Below are 14,210 nucleotides of genomic sequence, written 5' to 3'. Positions count from 1 at the left end.
TTCTCATCGTTCATGCTTTAGGTTTATTAACTCCTTCTTCCTAAAATAAAACGATGATTGTCGGTATTTACTGTTAGGATCCTTTTCTAGATGCTATTAAGACTAATTCCACTCAGAATAGAATTATTTAGTACAACATGTTTTCATTATTTATCACTTTCATGAATYATTTAAAGACTTCATATCAGCCACTGAAAACATTCACACTGATCTTATAAAAAATAGACAATATATTATGCATGCCACCCTTTGTCCCTTCATCATTTATCCCTTCAGAAAGTCTCTTGCAGACCACTTACTAATTCTGTCACTCACTTGTTACAAAACATTTTATTTAAAACATTCATGACTACCTAAAAAAAATAAATAGAAACGTTTATAAAATATATTAACAAACGATAATTGTCTAYGGTTCAAACTTAAAACCACTATCTTGCGAGATATCAGCTTGTAGCAGATGTTTCAGAAAAAGCATTTTACTGAACCAGTCTGAAGCAGCACATCCATTACTTACGATTCTTCCCAATCTCTTTCTTAGATTAGTTTTTCTGTGGAAGTATTTGGCTTTTGCTATCCTTAAAATAAAATCCCAAAGAAACCTAYCTTCATTGCCCATAAAAATAGCTAATCATTTTTTTGAACTCTATTCCATTAGAATCATTTTGCAGCAACAAGTCTTGTAACACTATTTTTAGAAAGTCAAGCACAAACACACCAAATAGCTTATGAAGAGTTTCTCTTGACACTCATTCTAAATCCACTAACAAGGCTCACCTACAACAGAGCATAAGCGTTTTTTGAAGAATCAGACTTCCTCAGGGTTTGATCCTAGGACAAATTATTTCAGGAAAGCAACTTCACACATACAGGCAATCCCAGCAAGATCCACAGGATTATTTGTGTCAAAATTATTCATGGGTAAGTACTTACAGAATTGTGATTCTAATATTTACAGAAAGTATCATTTTTGCTTGTATTTCTTAATAAGTGATACGAAAGAATGAATTTTAAATTGTTCTGTGAGCAATTTTGTTGCCACTATAATAATCCCAAATATTCTCAAATTCCAAATAATTCCAATCAATAATTCAATCATTTTTTTCATCAGTCTATTACGAGGATGMTGGCTATTGCATTTTAAAGTCCAAAAAAGATCAGCTTAATCAAAACTCTATTCTCCGGCAGCAACAGCTTGTACTATGCCGTTTAGCTGGCTACACTCCAGTAGCTTAAATTTAAGAGTCAGCTTTATTTAGAAATGCAGTAAGTGAAAACTGAAAAAAAAAATCCCACACCTACAGCTGTCACCTAAAATTAAACACAATGTTTTTCTCCAAATCTCAAGTGTACTTTCAGAAGGTGTCATGTGATCATATTTAGCTACTGCACTGCAGTGAAGAACACGTGAAAGCTGCAACAGATAAAGTTTTTCCATTCAAAAAAGTTTAAAAATTAACAAAGCAGAAAATCAAACATAATTCTCTATAAGTCTTCAAATAAAGTGGTTATTTATTACACTTCATTAAGAACATCTTAAAATTACTATATGCATATAAATAGCTTAAGAACATTCTCTTTTTGCCTCTATTATTATTTGCAATGTAGGCGAAAAGAAAGAAACTACATATACTATGCAGGACAAAAGAAACAGCCTGAAATAGAYTGACCAGCCCTAGGTATAATAATTCCATGTAGAACGATGTGCACTATTGGAACAGTATCAGCAAACTGGCTCATGAAAAACAGTAAGTGATCTTAATCTCCGAAGTAGAGTGAGTAAATGTCTCTATCCAGYTTAAAATGAGTATTATCTCAATGAGATACTCCCCTAATGAAACAGTATTTCAGTTCTGTAACTGAAATAATTTTAAAAYCTTTAATAGAACTAGATCAAATTCTGAAGTCATAAAACATAAATTATAAATAACCAAGAATACTTTATACTTAAAAACTACAGTAACAAAGAAGTATATTTTTAGTGTCACATATTCACCTATGAGGTCTTGAGTTAAGCAAATATACTTACTATGCAGCCATTACCTTAAAATGAAAAAAAATGGACAATATTCTTGAATGACTAGTTATTTTATTTCTATTAACAGACTTATAGAAAAGGATTAACTATTTTCATCTTATACAAAATAAACCACATGCAAGAAAATCATTAAGAGTGTACTTACGAAATCAAAGTCTCCATCTTGAGGGACTTTCCAGTTATCGGGGAAAACATTTTTGGATATGTGGTAAGGTTCATGCATGTTCTGATTACAGTTTTCCGGGCTTTTATTTTTGGAATCTTGTTTATCAAAGTAGTCCATGAAAGACGGTCTTTGTACTTGTGGTGAAGTAGCATTTCCTTAGTTGAAAGGAAAAAAGAAAAAAAGTTAAAACTCTTTACAAATGAAAGAATTACTGTGCTATAAAATAAATTCCATTTATCAATTCAATAAACTCCATTTGTTAATTCATTGCCCTAATTTTCTTGGATTTTACAGAAACTGTTTGTCCCCAGATGATCTCTGGCATAAAAGCTCATAGTTCAAGAACGATTTTTTTGTAGCAAGATACAATGTGGGGAAATGTTCAAGACATTTCAGAGTTGCATACACAAATAACATTAGAAGTTACTTCATGTAATATCTATTTGTTGTTATAGAAATTGAAAAGCACAAGCTGCTAATCATCCCTTTGGGTGCTGAATGCCCTTAAAACTTTAAGGCCTGGTCCACAGGCATCAGTAGGAAAGCAACCAAGCTGCATCACTTTCAAAGGTATGATTTAAAAATTATCTAGAAAAAAAATACATATATATACTTGCAGAAAAACTCCACAAATTGTGGAGCAAGATGCTGCTTAATCAAACTCATGGCCAAATGAGGATTCTCAGCATATTATAGGATCACACTCTACATATGGCTGCAAAGTGCCCTACCTCTATGGAGCAGAAACCCTGTGGGATTTTTTTTGTCATCATCTACACAGCTGCAAGAGCTTTATGAAACACAGACCAGGACCATAGTGTGAATTCCCATTCTATTATCCTTTTCAAGAAATTATTATTTTTTTAAAAAAAAGACCTAAATAACTGGAATTTGTCACATTTCCAAGTGAATTAACTATTTAATAAAGCAGTRAAACTTAAAAAATACTTTAGTACTTCTATGTAACTGTTATCTCAGAGATTATTTCTGCACAGCATTACGACTCATGAAACATGTACTTGCTCACAGTGTAAAACATTTTTCATAGAGATATGAAATATATTTCTACCAGTAAAATATGGAACATGATGAGAAACGTAAATAACCAAGTACAGTTCTACCTGTAGTTTTATTATAAACATTACAAAAGAATTAAGAAATTTTGTTTGAGCTATTTGTTTTTAAAAAGAAAAAAGAGAAGACACTGGAAATACTTTCTGAGCTTGTGTTTAACACATGATCACTAGGACTTRCTGATCTTTACATCTGACTTGACATTTCTTTTTACTGATTCAGTGACATTTTTCTTTCATCTCTTATTTCATCATCTTTTCTTATGGTGTCTCATTCCAGCAGTCTTTCTAGAATTTTAATTCATTCCAATTTTGCTGCATAATTAATAGTGGCCTATTTTCATTCATTAATCCTAATTTCTGCACTGCCACCTTTTTTAACATGTTGATTTATTTATTCCTTTCTTTCTTTCTTTCTCTATATCATTCTGTTTTAGTAAGATTTCTTTGGAGATCTTTTAAAATATATTCTTYTGCTATGCAGGGGTGACAAACAGCCAGAGAAGTAAGCACTAGAAGAATGAAAACTGAAGAATACATACTTCAGCAAAGCATAAAGCATAATTTAAAAAGTATCCAAAAAAAAAAGTGGTAGCATGGAGAGAGGAGAATGAAAAACCAGGATAAAATGCATTTTCTTAACAACATTTCTTTACTACTTGCTAGATTATGTAGTGATCACTTCCCAGAAAAGAGTGAAACTGCTTGTTCCAGTAAGGACACCCCACTGCTGGCTCTTCACTATCAATTATTTTCTTCCTGCTGAGATTTCTGTACTTACATTTCATCCTTGAGACAAACAGGAAGAAAAATAGTGTTTCCATTTGAAACACTGAAGTACCATAAYGCGTCCTATTACAGCTAAGATGGTCTTGTTCCACTCACGCAGGTACAAACACGCACACGCACGCGTGCACACACACACACACACTCAGAAATACCTGAAAAATGAGAGGACTTGACGTGTTAGGAGGGTTTGTTTTTCCAMAGTAAAATAAATTTAAATAAAAGTCCTCATCCTTATGAATAATTAAATATAAAAAGAAATTCCTTCTGATCTCTAGCTAACTTAACATGAACAAATTTAGTTAATACTTAGTGGAAAACAAAGGCATAAGTTGACACCTACTAATTTAAAAGCATGTAACATAAGATTCCCACTGCCCCTCTGAAGGTTCCTACCTCTTTTTCATTGACTTTAMAGAGGACTCTGGTTCCTTACACCACAATAAACTAAATGTCAGYTTGGACTTTTTTGCATGACAGATCCTGGAAGATCATTTTGGTCTGAAAACTCTTTCTTTACAATCTTACTTTACAGTAGAATAACAGCATCTTGTGGATTGTCTTTCAAGAACAAAGAAAGTTAAAAGTACAATATGCAAAGATTCTTTTAAGGATAACCAAGTCATTCAAATACATCTATTAAGTTACTTTCTATTTGTTCTACATGATTTATATGCCACAATTTTTCGTGACAGTTAAACATAATCAGTTTCCCGTACTCTCTTTTGCCTTTTTTGAAGCTGAGTGCAATATTCACCTTTCAAAGTCAGTTTGACTTAAACACAAAACTGCTCATTCAGGGTTCATTCAGTTTAGAGAATRGATACCCAGGAGGCAAAAAGGAATCTATAAATACAGTATTTATTAAACTTTTGAGAACTTTACTATAGAAGCAAATAGAAGTAGAACTTAGTTTTGTTTTTATAACATACCTAATTATCAGAAATAACTGCAACTGGCATTTAGYTGGAAAATTTGGATATTTTTTCAATCAAACAATTTTCACAAAGTTTTGGAAGAGACTATTAACTCAAGTTTAAATATTTTTTAAGGAAAAAGTTTATTATGCAAAAYATTCCTTTGCTTCCTAAGAATGAGACTTGTAAAATAGGTTTAATAACTCTTGCATTATTCTTCCTATCTTCAGGGAGAAAGAAAAAATAGTTAATGACACTACTGTTATAAACCCATTAGTCCTTTCCACTGAGTTGCACTTTATTTTTGCAAAACAGAAGAAAATCTATGTTAAGCATCCAGTTTTGCAACTGCTGTTGAACCAGAATTGCCAACATGATTGCCCCTCCCMTTTGTAAAAGATATTACTACTAGTGGCATAAATGAACAACTTCATTACCAAACATGGGAGAAGGCTTGAGGACTGGAATAGGCTGGAGAACGTCTATTATCTCCTTCTATATGTGCAGCAGGAAAGCCCTAGTACACAGCACATGGCATCAAGCAAACTCTCTTAACATGGACACAGTAAGCATGCTTAAACAAAACTACATTAATGAAATATCAATACCCAGGCTACAGCACCACTGAAATCAGTAAACAACTAAGATTCCTTGATGAGTTCATAAGTAGCTCAGCTGGGAGACTGTTAGACTGAAGATCTTAAAGGTCCCTGGTTCAATCCCAGGGTTCAGCAAGGTGTGTGTGTGGGGGGCTTGTTGCTGCAACCCTGTCTATAACATGCTCTAGGTGACCCTGCTTGAGCAGGGAGGTTGGACTAGATGATCTCCAGAGGTCCCTTCCAACCTTACCGATTCTATGAAATTCTTMATTATCCTACTCAAGCTACAACATCCTAACAGCCAGAGAGCATAGACAGTATTTGAGAAATGCTTTAAACAGGAGAGAGATCCAAAATCCAAAGAACTATCTGAGTTCGAGTGAACATGTGGGAAATCAACTAGGAGTAACTAACAAGGCTACAGGAAAATAGCCATGCCCCACTAACTACCTGATATTTTGTTTCATTACTACAGCAATGCACACRGGCATATGCTCACATCACATCACTTGACTGGATTTTCAGAAAATACTAAAATTCCACATTATGGAATGAGAGACACATTAAAACACCCACAATAGAGGTAGTATTTGTTCATTCTTATGAGTTAGCTAAGCAAGAGAAACAACTCTAAAAGAAAACTTTCCCAATTCAGAAACACTGATTGACTCCTAATGAAGTCTCAATTGAAAAGACCAATCTGTGCAACTCCAACATTACAGTATGAATTCAGTGGCCACTATGTGATTAAGAGAATTATCAGGAACTTGTCCAAAACCAGGAAAGTGACACATGATTTTCAAATTCTAGGACAGCATTCTTGTATCTGTTAAAAAGGTACTGCAGTCATATATGAGTGATTCATTTTCATTTATTACCAATAAGAGTGGGAAAAAAAATGCTGTATGTGAAAAAACTGATATTAAAACCAGTAATATTAATGTAGTTACTAAAACCTAAGCAGGTCTTATTCCAGGTCTATTTCCAGAACAGGTAAATAAAATGCCCTGAGGAAACAGGTATCAATTTAAGAATCTGAACATGAAAGTCTCACCTTTAAAGGAAATAAGTCACACTCCCAAATGTCCACTTCATTCAAGCAAAATCTGCTGTTTTCTCTGCCTTTCTTTCTTCTCATCTTAATATTAACTACCACATTTTTCTCTGTTCCCATAAACATACCTGTACAGGAGGATACCACATGGAACCTCGCAGAAGTCTAGAGTGGCTTTGTACATGTGTCTGGCCTATGCCAAGTCTGCCAAAGGACCTAGGTCATAGTTCCACAGAATCACAGAATGGTTAAGGTTGGAAGGGACCTCTTGAGATTATCTCAAGGTAGTCCAACCGCCACTGCTCAAGCAGGACCACCACGTTGCCCAGGACTGCATACAGGCAGGTTTTGAATATCTCCAAGGAAGGAGACTCCACAGACTCTCTGGGCAACCTGTTCCAGTGCTCAGTCACYCTCACAGTAAAGAAGTTTTTTCTCATGTTCAGGTGGAACTTCCTGTGTTTYAATTTGTGTCCACTGCCTCTCGACCTATTGCTAGGTACTTCTGAAAGGAGTCCAGCCCCATCCTCTTTATACCCTCCCTTCAGATACTTATACACATTGATAAGATCCCCCCTTCAGTGTTCTCCAGGCTGAACAGATCCAGCTCTTGCAGCTTTTCCTTGTATGAGAAATGCTCCAGTCCCTTCATCATCTTAGTAGCCCTTTGTTGGGCTCACTCCAGTAGCTCCACATCTCCCTTATATTGGGGAACCTGGAACTGGACACAGTACTCCAGCTGTAGCCTCACCAGGGCTGAGTAGAGGGGCAGGATCACCTTCCTCAACCTGCTGGCAATGCTCTGCATAATGCAGCCCAGGATACCATTGGCCTTCTTGGCCACRAGGGCATATGGCTGGCTTATGGTCAACTTGTCCACCAGGACTCCCAGAGCCTTCTCTACAGAGCTGCTCTCCAGTAGGTCAGCCCACAGTCTGTACTGGGGCATGGGGTTATTTATCCCTAGGTGCAGGACCCTACTCTTGCCTTTRTTGAACTTCATGAAGTTCCCCTCAGCCCACCTCTCCAGCCTGTCCAGGTCCCTCTGAAYGGCAGCACAGCCTTCCAGGGTATCAACCACTCGTCCCAGTTTTGGAGCATCAGCAAACTTGCTGAGGGGGTACTTTGTTCCCTTCATCCAGGTCATCGATGAGTAAGTTGATCAAGACTTGACCCAGASCTGAGCCCTGRGAGACACTGCTAGCTACAAGCATTGGACTTTCTGCCAGTGAGCACAAACCTCTGAGCTCTGCCTTTCAGCCAATTCTCAGTCTACTCTCTCCACTCATCTAGCTCACACCTCTTGATCTYGTCTATAAGGATGTGATGGGAGGCAGGGTCAAAAGCCTTCCTGAAGTCAACATCCACTGCTCTCCCCTCATCTACCCACTGTAGAAGGCTATCAGATTGGTTAAGCATGTTTTCCCCTTGGTGGAACCATGCTGACTGCTCCTGATCACCACCTTTTCCTCCACATGCTTAGAGACGGGATCCAGAGTGAGCTGCTCGATCACCTTTCCAGGGATGGAGGTGGGGCTGACTGGCCTGTAATTCTCTGGGTCCTCCTTCTCGCCCTTTCTGAAGACTGGAGTGACATTGACTTTCTTCTGTCCTCAGGGACCTCTCCTGATCTCCATGACTTTTCGAAGGTGATGGAGAGTGGCCTAGCAATGATATCAGCCAGCTCCCTCAGCACTCGTRGGTGCATCCCATCCGGACCCATGGAACTGTAGGTGTCAAGTTTGCTTAAATGATCTCTAACCTGATTCTCCTCAACAAAGGGAAAGTCTTCCTTTCACAATGGTCTGCAGGGCCTGAGATTCCTGAGGGCTGGTCTTCACAGTAAAGACTGAAGCAAAGAAGGCATTCAGTATCTCTGCCTTCTCTATATCATTTGTCACCAGGGCCCTTGCCACATTCAGTAGCAGGCCAATATTCTCTCTAGTCTTCCTCTTGCTACTGATGTATTTGAAGAAACTCTTCTTGCTGTCCTTGACATCGCTTGCCAGATTCCACTCCAAATGGGCCTTGGCTTTCTTACTCAGATCCCTGCTTATTCTGACAACATTCCTAAGTAGCCTGTCCCTGCCTCCATGTTTTGTGCACTTCTTTCATCTGTTTGAGTTTTGCCAGGAACCTCTCGTCCATCCATGCAGGTTTCCTGCCCCCTTTGCTCCACTTCCTGCTCATTGAGATGCACTACTCTTGAGCCTGAAGGAAGTGATCCTTAAATATTAACCAGCTCTCTTGGACCCCCCCCTTCCTTCTAGGGCCCCAACAGGTCCCTGAAGATGCCAAGGTTTGCTCTCCTTAAGTCCAGGATTGTGATCATAGTTTTTGCCCTGCTGCCTCCTTGCAGGATCCTGAACTCGACCATCTCATGGTCACTGCAGCCATGGCTGCCCATAACCTTCACATTACTAACCAGCCCTTTCTTGTTTGTTAGTACAAGGTATAGCAGCACACCTCTTCGCGTTGGTTCCTCCATCACCTGTGTTAGGAAGCGATCATCAAYGCTCTCCAGGATTGATTCCTCCAGTAGATAGTTAAATTCCTCCACAAGAACCAGGGCCTGGGCTTGTGAGGCTACTTCCAGCTGTCTGTAGAAGGCCTTGTCTACTTCCTCTTTCTAATCAGGCGGCCTGTAGCAAACACCCACAGCAGTGTCACCCATGTTAGCCTGCCCTTTAATCCTTACCCATAAGCTCTCGATGCGCTCATCATCCACCCCTAGGCAGAGCTCCATACATTCCAGTTGCTCACTCACATGAAGGTCAGCTCCCTTTCCTGTTTGTTATAAAATACATACCAATAGCTTTTTCTATCAAGCTGAGAAACTAGTTGGAGTTGAGGGGCTTTCGCCTTCCCAAGAGTTCTGCAGTATGCACTTCAGAGTTACCCARCGCTCGTATGTCCACCTCCTGTTACAGAGGAGACTGACTTACAATACGACAATCTTTTATGCTAGGTGGATTGAAATCACCGGCCCCCTGCCCCTGAACTATGAACTCTGATGTCGCTTTCCTATTCAATTAAAAGGACAGAATGGATCCCAATCGAAGCCTAGGTTGTACAATGTGGTGCATGCCCCACTGTAGGCAGGGATCCTATGTGCTATGATGCCTAGAACAGCCTAGAACTTTTCATTTCTTACAGGGGAGGGAAAACAAACCAAAAAACAAACCAAAACTCCCACTTAAGTTTTCTACATTCAGTATGTCAAACGCTACCTAATTAGTTCATTGCCCTCTTTCTATTTATTTGTTGCCAGTTATGAGCCATCTAGAAGTTTGAAGCAACACCAAAAAAAACTAGAATAAATCCTAATGGTAAGAGGAGGCAACCTGTTTGCCAACCCAAAGCTAATGACAAATGTTAAAGTAACAACAACAACAACAAAAAGTTAAGGAAGCAGGGAGAAGAGATGATGAAAAGGGAAAGGAACAATCAAGAATACACTTGGCGAAACAAAAAGCCTTAACACTAAGCTCTACAGACAAGCCCCAGAGGGAATGCTTGGGGAAACTGGCCTGCATACTGATCTGTGCTGAGATGATACTTCTACATGAAAGCTAGTGTAGTCTGAGCAGCTGTACAAAAGTAGTACTATTTTCCATCAGTCCTACTCTTTTTCTTCCACTCAGAAGACTTCAGTCTCCTAAACATAGCTGTTTTTCCTCACCTCTTATGTTTTTTTCCTTTTGTCCTTTTAGGTGCGTACTCTAGTCTCTGCTCATGAGCACTTACGGACATACTAAGCAGGAAAGCACAACGTTGTTTATTGCAAGGCTGTATATTTTATGTTGGGGTAGGAAGACAGGCCTCTTTTTGTTCCAAATCTCAATTTTATTTGGGCACAATTCTCTATTTGTGAAAAAAAAATATGTTTTTAATTATTTTCTGTCATGGCTCCCAGAGGCTTCTGAGTATGGACACTTATAAATAAAAACTTATTATTGTTTCTTATTTTGTCCTTGAGGAGAGAGACAAAAGGCAGAGGGAAACAAAACATGAAACTAAACACAAAAGCAATTTTAAAAAGTTTGTCATAAATATGTTGCATTTCTAGGAGGGAAACAAAATCCCTCTTCCCTAGTTAACTAAGTTTATTTCTCCAAGTTGCTGGCTTGCAGTGTCCTATTATTYAGAAGTATCAAGAGCACTTTTAAGCAACCTGTTCTGATTTATTACAGCCAAATGAAGTATTTAGAAAGCCCCCATCTTGTCTGTTAAGGAACTTCAGAAGAAGCATCATGTCTCCAAGATCTTGCATCTCCCTCAAGCACAAAGGAATGCAATATAGTGATTTGTATGCCTATGTCTGGCGACATAGCACAAAAAGGATGAAAAGGACAACTTCTTAGATAAAATTAAAACAGCACACAAAGGCCTAAAGCACAAGTCTGGCAAAATTCAGACATGCAAGTCCCAGAAAGTAATCTAAAAACTTCACCTAAACATTAGGCGCACTTGAGAGGCCTCATACTCTGGCTACTGGTCACACAGGTATTGTCATTTAGGCTGAATTAAAATTTAAATTCCTCCCTTTGACATGAAGCTGCTTGGCATTCATAGACTAGGCAACCCTGCACCTAAACCTCCCAGTGAATTTGACAACACAATGCTTTCRTGTAGTATAAGACAATATATTACATTATTCAACAGAAAAGGGAAGTAATTTAACAACATACTTTTCATGGTCCCATCTTCCTCTTCATCATCATCACTATTTATCACCATGGTCCCCAAGTCTGATTCTAACATAGTGCTGTTGTGTTCAATCATTGTCTGAGCACCTTCACTCATTGTGCTTGTGGCCCTCATGGTACCGGCACTCTCTGAACTGGTCTTCACCATGGTGTGAGAGTCCAGCTCATCTTCATCCTGTGAAGATAAATATATCAGAACATAGCAGTACATTTTAAAGAATGAAGTTATGATGCAATTGTTTAGATGCTTATTCACTAATTTTGTATCTTTACCTGACCTACTTGTACTTGTTAGACTCTCAGGTTTAAAACAGTAAAATATATAAAGAAATGCAAAATTAAGTAAATACTCTTCTCTCTCGCATATGTAAGGCGGGATGGATTTACCAGAAAAGCAGCTATTTCTCTCCGCTCTGTGTTAACACTAGTTACACTACATGGTTCCAGTCACACTACAAGATCGAGCCACACATTGCTTTGCAGTGGCAACCAGCTCTGAACACCTCATTGATCTTCAGGATACATTATACCTATCTGAGTTCCTAAATCTGAATATCGTATGCAGAGTAACGTGACTGTTTTGTTACAGACCAGCACCAAACACTTGTCCTAGTCACCCGCAACCGACCATGGCCAGGATCTTATGTAACACCTAACACCTAGATGACAAGAGTCAGTTAAACTTAGGTGTTACAACAATCCCCTGCAATAGTTTTGAAAGTCCATCTCAAAAACACAAAATCAATCTGTTTTATTCTAAGTTATTCTCTTTAAAACCCTTTGTCATAAGACGGAGTAATAGCACTTACTGATACTGTGGAGAAAATATCTGTGGAGCACAAATGTTTAGCACCAAGGGGGTGGGGAGAGGAAGCCAGCTGCACAGGGAAATGCAATAATACTCTGAATCAGTGATGGTTGTGCACCATGAATGTAAGGACCAGTTTACGGATTACCATTCAGTTTAATCCAGGTTAAGATTTAGAAGATCCATATGGAATACAAATATCTGAAAACACCATTAGCAAATCCTACTCCTTTCTGAGGTCAGATTTACAGTACACACACATCATCATAACAATTCAGGAATAACGTGTGGACATGTAATAACACAGTAATAACATGAGGCACCCTACATATTTTCCACCTGGCTAAAATCTATTTGCCAAGAAAAAAAAATAAAATGTTCTCATCGTTTATAAAAGAAGTAATATCCATCACCGCAAATGCACTCAGGTTTCACACATTTAAATTTTAAATACAAACACTACCTTTGCTGATTTTAKAATCTTCCTCAATAAGACTGAAAGACAGTTAGATACGCATGCATTTCCTCTGCCATGTCACAACATCACTTGCATTCAGACACAATGCACTCCATCCCTGATGAGCAAGATATTCTAACTACACAGCTCAGCTTGAAGGACTATCATATAACATGTTTTYCTATTATTTGTTAACTAAAAATAACAGGCCTGTTGCTATATATAATACCAAACTCACATTTCACTCACTAACAAATTTCCCCTTTCTTTCTAAATCTTTAYATTGCTTTACATATTTTCTGGTTTTAACTACAAAGAGATCAGTCCAGGGGGACACAGGTCTGGCACTTTGTTTCTTACTGAACTAGTTCCTTCCCCTTAAGTCTGACAAAGCATTCACTTTTTTGGCCTCCAGTATACACATAACTGCAAAAGCAAGCCACATAGCATGAGTGCCTATTTCTGTAATGGTTGGTGTAAGCACATATAAAGAATTTTAACTAGCAATATCAATACACCAGCTCCTGAAAATTAGCTACTGTACSCCTACCAAGAGACATGGGAGTAGATCTAATCTTGATTGGGGAAGTGTGGCTAACAGCATAACACACTGACACCGGGATACAGACCTAAATCCGTGATTGGTATTTCAGATGTCAGAAGAATCACTCTCCAATTACAATTTATAACAATATGCAAGCCCTTCACTTCCTTTCTTCCTGAATTTTTCTTGAGTTGCATTCTAAAAATTGTATTTAAAAACAATAAAAAACAATGATAATCCTAAAGATTCAGGGCTGTAGCTGTAAACTATTTGTAAGGACTGTGCCAGGATATGAACAAGAAATATTTTAATAGTGCTCCTCCTGGTGGCAACTTAATATTTCTCCTCCCCCCCCCAACATTCTTGCTGATCCTACTATTTTCCACAAGTTTTCCCCTTGTGACAGGGGTACTTGGAAAGTAAAACCTTTTCATCCAGAACTGTCTTTCTGCATTGTATTTGAAAAGTGGCAGCACAACTACAGTGGTCTTCCACRAGTGTCTCTTTAGTACTGCAATACGAAGAGCACTGAGTCACGGTGCACTGCTGTTTCTTTCTATTTAATGCTCCAAATGAAGCCTCTCTAACACACAGGCAAATCTTTGAGTTTCAGACCCAGTAACATTTGATTTATTAACTTGACTACTACTACTATCAGTATGATGTGCATAAGGTCCTAAACTTACTAAAACTGAAATCAGAGATGAAATAAATGTTTTCCTGAAGCTTAGAACTATTATAGAAGTTAACATGATGACCTTACCACTATGAACAAATACGAAACAAAGTCATTAATAGCCATTTTAATATCTTCCACTGCATTAAAAACGTTAGTATTTTTTAGTTCTTGTCCCAAATCAACACATGGATTTTTCCAAGGTACAGCACTTCATTTTCCAGTCTAAGAATGACTGAAAGTCTTYATTTTACTGTTGTTAGCGGCACAGAGAACAACTGTTATCTAGTACCTAGAGGACTAATTGGTCACAAAATAACTGACAGAAYAGATGTCCCACAAGGGGAAGTATACAATATTGTGTCAGTCATGATTTCTCTAGATCA

At 38.0% G+C, this 14,210-nt stretch overlaps 1 protein-coding gene across 1 annotated transcript in view; it reads right to left on the bottom strand.

Moving 5' to 3' along the window:
• The window catches only part of STK3 (serine/threonine kinase 3), a 154,708-nt gene that overhangs the window by 51,347 nt on the left and 89,151 nt on the right, over positions 1–14,210 (bottom strand). The window contains exons 10-11 of the mRNA XM_085298254.1: positions 11,322–11,514; positions 2,181–2,356 (exon numbers count right to left, since the gene is read on the bottom strand). Coding sequence (XP_085154380.1) covers positions 2,181–2,356; positions 11,322–11,514 — 369 coding nt within the window. The remainder of the gene's footprint in view (positions 1–2,180; positions 2,357–11,321; positions 11,515–14,210) is intronic.

This window comes from Rhea americana, unplaced genomic scaffold, assembly GCF_003343005.1.
Source record: "Rhea americana isolate MKP2758 unplaced genomic scaffold, rheAme1 scaffold_0, whole genome shotgun sequence".
Taxonomy (NCBI): Eukaryota; Metazoa; Chordata; class Aves; order Rheiformes; family Rheidae; genus Rhea; species Rhea americana.
The sequence above is the reverse complement of the archived record's forward strand: the minus strand, read 5'-3'. Positions and strand labels throughout refer to the sequence as shown.